This window comes from Grampus griseus (genome assembly GCF_964374135.1).
Source record: "Grampus griseus genome assembly, chromosome: 9".
In the NCBI taxonomy this organism is placed as follows: Eukaryota; Metazoa; Chordata; class Mammalia; order Artiodactyla; family Delphinidae; genus Grampus; species Grampus griseus.
The window spans coordinates 32,989,989-32,999,583 of record NC_139003.1 but is presented as its reverse complement, the minus strand read 5'-3'; the positions used below and the strand labels follow the sequence as shown (position 1 = coordinate 32,999,583).

Sequence of the window (9,595 nt, the reverse complement as noted above, 5' to 3'; positions counted from 1 at the left end):
TTTTCATCGATACCTACCATTTTACAAATGAATCTATAAGCTATCCCATTAAAACCAAGTTAATTTTACCTTCCTTTTGGCCTCCTCTCCCTGCCACCTGAAAAAATGAGTCAATTACTTGTGATAACTATTGCAAATGTCTTACTAATCCCACTAGAAATGTAAATGTGGCAAGAGGACAGAGAAGGATAAGGAAAGAAGCCAGATTTTCAGCCACTGCTTAAGCCCACTCTAGCACTATGGGAATGACTTTCTTCTTTGGATGAAACATCTGGAAATCTTAAACTTCAAACTTGAATTTTAAGTTTGAGGAAAATAAGTTTGTACAAAATGTTATTTAGCTGTAAACTCTCTCTTCTTTTCCATCTCCTGGTAATTGATATAACGGATTTCCTTAAGGATTAATGTTTTCTATTCACTTTGATAAACAGTTGTTGGGCAACAACTCTAGAAAAGTCCCAACTCTCAGAGTCAAGTGTGCGTTGGTGAATAGAGGAAGTAGAGAAATATAGAAAAAGCAATAAGCAGAATGTCTAAGTCATCACTTTGGAATTAATTGAACATAGATAAAATTGGGAAAGAAAATAAGAAATAAGGGAATGGGCAAGCAGAACCACTTCTGGGAGAGAAGGAGCAAAGTTTGCATAACATTCAACTATGTTAACACTCTACAGCGTTACAACACTGCCATCCATACGCAGTAGTAGCAGTACGTAAACTTTTTATTTAATTATTAGACTATTGAGTTTTGGCTACAAAGTATTTTTCCAATTCGGATCCTGCTGTTTTTTCGTATATTTTCAAAAATAGTCTTTTTCTTTCAGAAGAAGTAATTCTTCAAATCTAGTTCACACAAGGGGATTTGATATGTTCAGTGAGTTCCTGTATTCAGCAATACCTACGGGGTGCCTACTATGCCTTAGGCTCTGAGCAAGCTGCAGGCACCCCCTCAAGTCTAGGACTCATTATTTTGCTTTCAGCAAATTTTCACTAGGTGCTTTTCCTCCCCCATGTGTAAGTCCACCAGACCTTAAACCCTTTATGAACGTGCAAGCTCCTCCCTTCTGAAAGCGTTTGTGTGAGTAGTTCACAGGCTGGTTCATCTACTGCAGTGTGGCTTTATGATAGGGGTTTGTTTACATGGTTCCTACAAGGTAGTTGCAGATGTGACTGCATCTTAGAGATACCTGAAATCTTTCAACAGGATCTGATCCAAAGGAAAAGTAAGTTATAATTTAGAGAGAGAGTGGAAAAAAAAAAAAAATCAGACCTCCCCTTATGGTCTGAAGATGCAAACCCATAGGGGTTAGGAGGCTCACGTACCAAGTTTCATATTCTCATGGTGCCTCCAGCTGACTCACATACTCTGGGTACTGGGATAGCTGAAGAGCTGATGTGCTTGCGGGGTCCCCTGGCACTTGCAAGGTTGCCTGGCATTCAGGTGTGTTATGGCTGCTTATCTCACAGTGCAGCAGTAACAACGTTGATTGGAAGCGTACCGTGTGTAGGGACCACGTAAGAGGTTTACTTGAATTAATTCATTTAATTCTCACGGGACAACACTGTGAAGCAAGCACCACTGCTCCCATTTTACAAGGAGGCAGCTCCTTATAAGGAGGCTTCCAAGAGGCTCGGTACCTCGCTCCGGAGCACACAAGGTAAACGGTAGAGCCTACAGGTGAACACAGGCCTTCATATTCGATACCTCCACGCTCTTAACCACCAAGCTGCCTCGCTGCAGTGTGTCCGTTATCCCTGGGTCAACCTGCCGGCTCTTACACATACAGTTTTAGGTGTCGTGCAATGTGACCCAAGAAGCCTTCCTGCCCCTTGTGGGCCGAATTCGGGTCCTCATCCCCGAGACGCGCTTCGCCCACCTGGGCAGGGCCGGGATCTGCCTGGTTGGACATCCCCCTGATCCCTCTCCTGGCCTGGGCCGGACTGGAACCCGACCAGGGACGGGCAGCAGGGTGCGCGAGGAGGGAGCCATCTCGCGGTCTGCGTTCGGCCCCCGCCCCCTGGCCGGGCCGAGGGGCGGGACTCGGGCCGCGCGGGCCCGGGAGCAGAAGCCGGCAGCGGGAAGCTACCGCCGTCCGGGCCGCTCTGGGAGAGGTGAGGCGAAGAGAGGCGGGGCGGGGCCGAGCGCAACGGGAAGGCGAAGCTGCGCGGGCCGGGAGCCGCGCTGCGCCAGCCGGGCTGCAGCTGCCGCGCACCAAGCGCTGAGATGGGGCTGGAGACCGAGAAGGCGGATGTCCAGCTCTTCATGGACGAGGACTCCTACAGCCGCCACAGCAGCGTAGATTACGCCGACCCCGAGAAGTTCGTGGATCCAGGCAGCGACCGAGATCCCCACCGGCTCAACTCGCATCTCAAGGTGAAGCCTGGGGCGGGCCCTACCCTGGACCTGAGGCTGACCCAAGTCCCCGCTAAGGCCTGGGAGTGGGGGTGCCCCCTCTAACTTGCTCCGACCCCAACTCCCACCCTCGCCACTGGGTCAGCGCCTCAGGGTACGGGATCCGGATTCCCTCTGTGGGGCCGCCTGAGTAGCCAGGAATTCTTAGCCAAATTCCTGTCCGCCCACCATGACCCTAAGAGAAGGTGGGGCACCGCAGCCAAGTCTTTCTTTCTTGCTTCTCCCACCCCGAGCTCTCCCGTATCCTGGAGAGGCAGGCTGGGCGACAGTTCAGGATCCCTGAGTCTTGTCTCCGCAGGTGGGATTCGAGGATGTGATTGCAGAGCCCGCGTCTACGCACTCTTCTGACAAAGTGTGGATCTGCAGCCACGCTCTCTTTGAAATCAGCAAATACGTGATCTACAAGTTCCTGACGGTGTTCCTGGCCATTCCCTTGGCTTTCGCTGCGGGAATTCTCTTTGCCATCCTCAGCTGTCTGCACATCTGGTGAGAAGGGGCACACTGGGGTGGGCCGGCTTTCTGAAACGTAGGAATGTTCTCTGCCACCTGCCCCCTGCCCTCCCCTTCTCCCAGGCCGGCTTGCAGGCGAAAGAAGGCGCATCATCTCTGAACGCAGTAGCAGAACTGGGAGGCCTTGAAGGGTAGTGTGCTTTCTTTAGAATTGTAGGTTGGGTTAGGAGTTTAAACAGAAGAAGGAAGGTCCCTCTGTCCACGGGTGTGATCTTCCTTCGAATGCTAAAGCCCAGCTGACTGTGGAGGTGGAGATCTGGAAGCCATGCTTCCAGCCACAGGCTGCTCTCTCATAGGGCCCTGTTTTGACTTGTGCCCATGGTTCTGGGCAGGGCTCTTATTTCTTTCATCACCTTTTATTCAGTCACCACCTGTGCTTGGGGTAAAACAAAAGAGATCTCTGAGCAGAATGCCAGTGACAGTATCATTGCAGAGGGATGTCAGACCTGGTTAAGCAGTGCTATGGAGAGGCGGCTCCAATCCTGTCACTGGCAAATGGCAAGGATGAGAACAGAGGAGAGGCAAGATGTGTGCAGTTAAGGTGAAGGGGTCCGCAGCACAAATGAATGAAACTCAAACTGCAGGATAATGAAATGAGAAGGCTTCCAAGTTACTTTTTCACCTATGAGGCACCAACAGGAGTGGCATCTAGTAAAAGGGGAAATAAATATAGAAACCTATTGGACATTTTGGGACATTTTGAGTAACTTTATTCACACATGAAATGCATCATAAAGCTATAGAGAACATTTCTAAGCGTTAAAAAATTTAAAAGGAAATGTCATATTTTACCAAGAAGTTTTGTTATTGTTGTTTTTAAAAATGTCCACTTTATTCTGAGAGGAAGAACATTCAGATTATCCCCTGTATGGCAACAATTGCCAAGCTTGTCTTTTAGGGCAGTCCTGCAGAAATGTATAACCCCAGATGTCTCCATGTCTTTCATAATCACTTTATATGGTATTGCCACACCCTAATACATGTTGTGTTCATTGTTAGAAGTTATGAAATTGTTCTCCATTCCCCTTTACCATCTGAATCAATTTCTTTAGTCAGTTAGCTAGCTAGTTAGTTCAACCAAGAAAGTTTATTGAGTGCTTAGTTTGTGCTGGGCACTGGGCCCAGAATGAATAAGATGCAAGATCTGCCTTCAGCTTACTCACAGCACATCAGGACAACTGGCTAGGTACAGAGGTGGCTGCTGAGGACAACCCAGCTAGATCTGTGGAGGAGGGAAGCACAGGGAAGGCTTTTAAAAAGAAAAGGGTCTACAAAGGCTTTTAAAGGATAAATTGAAGTTCACCCAATAAGTAAAGGATAAATAACAAACATCAATTTAATTTGATCACTAAAAACTGTAAACAATTAAACTATATTGAAAGTGCCAGAAAACTGCCAGAGGAATGAAAATCTTTGCCTGTTTACATGAGCAGATCAACAAAGGATATATATAGTTAAGCTTATATTTTGACATTAGCACATGAATTTTTTTTAAAGATGCCCAAGTCAGTGCATAAAATTTTGGATTCCTAATTGAATAAAACCAGTCATCTAAACTCTATGTCCATTTTCTCACCTTCCAAAATGTGAAAAACTGAATGACCACATAACATATTGTGAAATGTTGGCTATGAAGCTATTTGGAAACATAGAGTGCCAGTCAACAAAGCTAGGCTTTCCTAAAGCACTTGTGGAATAACTGACAACAAAAAGGTTTCCATTTACTAAATGGCAGAGAGATATAAGTAAAACTACAATTAACCAAATGATGCTTCTCTCCACCTGGCTCTCCTGAGAATGGGAGATGTTTTTTGTGTAGTGCTTCCAGAGGTGAATCATCAAACCGCTTCCTTTTCAGCCACAGAAAATGTATTACTTAACTATAGCTTATTTTTCAAATTACATTCATGTGGGACATAAATATTTAACTGTCATACATTTGTCATCAGGCAGCTGTGATTGCAAGTAGAGGAGTAACTTCAAACAAAAATGTTTAAAAGTTAGTTTATACCTTGATAAAATAGATTTATCATTAATGGATCACATTCCAGTGACACAATAAGACCAGATCAAGGAGAGGCCTTATAGAAGAGCAAACCCATTTGAGTAAACTTTTTTTCTTGGTGATCAAAGCTATGAAAATATGCAGTAATAAGTTCTTTGAACCACACTGCCTGGTCACAATGGATCTGACTTTAGATTATTTAAACAAACAAACAACAAAAACAAAACACTCAGAACTCAGTCTGGTGATGCTGGATCCTAGGCCAGAAGTACAGGTCATTAGGGACCTGTACTTCATTCATTAGGTGAATTGGTTTGAGTCCATACCATAAACTGAGGTATATGCCATTTGGCAACCACAGGTTATTGGTCATAAGTGGATCATACCAAAGAAATGTGGCTTGGACCCCTCTACCTTTTATTTTTGCTGGGATGCAATTCAAATAAATGGTCCAACTGATGGAAATTCAGTAGTAGCAGTCTCATTTCCCAGAAGACTTTTTAATACAGCAAATTGCTGTGACAAGGCAGTCTTATGGAACTATAGTTAATACAAAGCTAAACAAAAGTCCCAGTTCTAATGGATTTATTATCCAATGGATAAATATATAATCTTGCTAATTATAAGATTTATTTAAGCAATATTTGGTTGGTCACATAGAGCCCCAACCAAGTTTTGGGTCATTCCAAATTGCCTGGAGTTTCAGAAAGGAAACTAACTGGGATGTTGAGAACACAATTTAAGTTTGTTGTCAGTGGATCACTGGATCCTCTGATCCAAAGTGAGAGAACAACAACTTGAAGAAAATAAAATTAAAATGAGTTCACCACATCCTATGAACTGAGTCCTCAAATGTGGGCAATTGCACTTTGCTGCACTTTTGTCCTGTGTTTAATTCCCTCTTAGGACATGGAGATCTAAAGAGTTAGGGGAAAGAAAATTTCTCAGCCTAAGAAAGAATGGAAAGTGCATTATATTCTGAGGGAAGTGAATTTGGCTAGGAAGCTTTCCAAACTAAACTTAAGTCAAATTGAGATTATTTTGTCATAATTGTTTCATTATATATTCTGACTTCAAAATAGTTCTATTTATTATTTATTATAATGACAGCATCATATGGACCTGTCAGGGATGCATAATAAGTGTTAATCCTGATAGCTGGTCTATAAGATTTCCTATTCTTACTTTAATTTGTAGTGATTTGCCCAAGGCCACATATCAAGTGAGAAACATAATGGGATAAGAAGTTAAAAGTTGCTATCATTCAGGTTTCTGTTCAACTATGTAATTCTGAAACACCTAGTAATTAATTTTCTTTAAAAAATTGCTTCAAGTCTTTAGCATTGGAACAAAACACAAGATAAATATAATCTATGCAGGCAGTCAATATGAATAATTCAGTATTCTAAAAATATCTCAATCACTCAAATGCCTGATCTTCTCTTTACTTTGGGCTAAATACAACAGACCTTTATTTAAGTCACATTTTAATAGTAAACCAAGAAAATCAACCTTACTTCTTTGTGCCCACCCGAGTAATAATAAAAATTCTATTGAAGCCCTCCAACAATGCCTGAGAGTTCACAAACACTTTTGTGCCCAAAAATCATTACTATGACAAAGAACATTATTCAGAGGACTACAGAAAAAATTAACCAGCCTGAGGAATATGAAAATATGTGGTTATCTTAAGAAAAGGCATAAAGAAAAAATAAATTTAGGATACTCTAGTTTTTCTTGTCTAAGAGTTCTGACATAATTGAAGGGCTCTTTTAACTGTACTACACAACCCTTTTCAGTGTGTGTAATTACTGTGGAAAATTAATAATATAAAGCATATGAGAATACTAAATTCACTTCAGCTCAAACATTTATTAAGGGTAAAGGATGTCCTAACTTAAAAAGCTTACATTCTAATAGGAAAGACAGAAATATAAGCAGTTAGCATCCATTATGATATCTTTTGGTGAATTTGAGGATTAAGAAGTTTGTTGCAGTACTTTAGACGCACAAAAAAGGGGTATCCAACCCAGCCTGGTCCAATGGGGAGGAAGTGGGATGAGACAACAGGAAAAGCTACCAGGAAGTAGGACCTCAGAGACATATGAAGATTTAGGCAGGTTAATGTTTAGGGGCAGAGATCAGGTATATAAATTTACTATTTTGTTTATCTTTTGCTTTACTATTTTAGATTGCCTGCTACCAATAGAAAGAATATTGGTGTTTATCATGTACATTCTTGTTTATTTTTTTTAAGCAACATATTTTCTGTGCATCTTATCATGATGTGGGTTACTGTTCATTTGTTTCAAATGCTTAATCCGGCTTAGGTGAACTGGGCCATTGTTATATCTTTTCATGCATATGCAATAGTCAGTGGCCTTATTTGGTAACACTAATAATCTTTACACATCTCTCTTCCTCCATTCCAGGATTATAATGCCTTTTGTAAAGACCTGCCTAATGGTCCTGCCTTCAGTGCAGACAATATGGAAGAGCGTGACAGATGTTGTCATTGCCCCATTGTGTAGGAGCGTAGGACGCAGCTTCTCTTCTGTCAGCCTGCAACTGAGCCATGACTGAATACTTGGACCCCAGGTCCAGAGATTTGGATACTGTAATACTTCTTTGTTGTTATAACATAAAGGCACTACTGTTCTGTTAATTCCCCAAATGTTCAAATTAAGAAAGCTATTAAGATGGGCAACCACATGTAGAAATGTTTATTTTCAGATCTTTTCAAATAATACTTTTCTATATTAAAAGCCAAGGATTTCATATCTAACTTTATAACCAGAATTACTCAGTAGGTTGGCAACACTTAATTTTGAAGGCAGACAGTTCTTGCTTTAGTATGTAAGTATACATTTTGTAATGATGAATCTATAATGATCAAGGGACATTTCTCTCAAACACTACAATAGTTTTGTGTACAACTGCTCATAAAAATATGGAATTTCTTATTTTTCTTTTACTTTGGAAGTAATACTTTTTAAATTACCTTTGCAGGTAAAGTCATGGGGATACTTAGAGATAAGATAATACAAAGATTCTAGAAATTACAGTAACAAAAGTATACAGTGATGATAGGGGCTCTCAAATATGATAAAACAAATGTGAAAATAGATTCATGAAAGTATGTTCCTTTAAATAGGGCATAGTTAACCTACAGGCATATTTAACAAGATGTTTCAATTTACTGTATATTTTGTACTTATTGTAAATGTTTCTCTAATCAGATTTAAAGAACTCATTATATTTGCTTTAAAGAACTCATTATATTTGTTATCTTGTTGAGCTAATATATAGGAGGAGTAAATGTGTCTTCCACAAGGAACTTCACTGGTGAGATTGCACTGTCTTGATTACATAAGCATATGCATCTTCTTTGGTAATAGAATGGAAAAGAGATATACAAGGCTTTTCTTTCTAACTTTTCCAAGCAAAATCCTGAAGTGTTTTATGGCTGATGTTTATCTGGCTGTGATCTTAATACAAACCCAACTGATATTTCATCTAGGAGATGCTTTCTGTCTTGTAATTAGAAATTAAACCTGTATTCTGCATTCCTATTAATGTTTCGCTTTACCTTCAAGTAATATTGCTGCTATTTAATAACATTTTAAAATAAAGGCTATTTCTGACACTTAAGTACAATTTCAACTACAGTAATTCACGTAGTAATTTCAGGAGAGTTGTCAATTTACTGGGTCCATGCTACTGAGCTACGTATATATAAATTAAAAACTAACAGCTGCAAACTTTCAAGATGTTATCTAATATGAGTCTTGTTACACAGTATAAAATTATTCTTATTATTTTTGAACTGTAGAGTCCTATTTCAGTGTTATGAGTCACTGTTGTTTTAAAAATCTCTATTGCAAAATGATAGGCATGTACAAAAGATGTCTCTGATGTGAGTGGTTAACTATAATTTGCATATCTTAAAAGTGTATAAATGCTCAAATTTCAGAATTACTATTAGAACTCGGATTAACATTCCTTTGAATATCTTCATAGAGGACAACTCCTCATTCAATGAAGATTAATTTTATTTTCCCAAATTCTAAGGCTGGTGAATATACAGGATGACTGTACTGGAATACTATTGGGGACCAAAGCAAATGAATGATCAGATTATGAAACTCATATCCTTTTGAAGGTAGCTACAAAAGAGATTTTTTCAAAGCTGCCTTAGGCCATTCATGCTTAGAAAACACTCTCATGATCATTAACTTCAGCATTACTACTCATTTGACTATATAGATGTTACTATATAGTTAAAAAGGTCAATAAGTCTCATGACTTTATACCTTATATTTAAGATGTTTTTAAAAAATATTTGGATATGTTGATTGGGCAAATGTATTTGATCAATAAAATATCTATTTAAATAAATCATGAGCTTCTATCTTCTAGTTATTGGTAAGTTTTAAAGCCAAAATATATACACAGTCATATAACAAAACCTATTAACTTGCAAAACGTAGAATATGTGATTTCCTTATTTCTGAATAACATTGATCATTTTCAAAATAACTTTTTATTGAGATTTGCCATTAACTATTTTATTTGAAAGATTGAAATTTTGTACCAAGTGAATCCAGGTTTCATGTGCAAATATGCTGGTTCTTTTATTTGGGGGTAGGGAAGAGGTGGGTGATGAT

General features: G+C 39.8%; 1 protein-coding gene across 1 annotated transcript; it reads left to right on the top strand.

The window, feature by feature from the left end:
- Positions 1 to 2,081: 2,081 nt before the first annotated feature.
- CAV2 (caveolin 2) lies at positions 2,082 to 9,326 on the top strand. The gene is made up of 3 exons (XM_082661573.1): positions 2,082 to 2,374; positions 2,712 to 2,899; positions 7,361 to 9,326. The coding sequence occupies exons 1-3, from the start codon at positions 2,225 to 2,227 to the stop codon at positions 7,509 to 7,511; spliced, it is 489 nt and encodes a 162-aa protein (XP_082517699.1). The 5' UTR covers positions 2,082 to 2,224; the 3' UTR covers positions 7,512 to 9,326.
- The last annotated feature ends 269 nt before the right edge of the window (positions 9,327 to 9,595 follow it).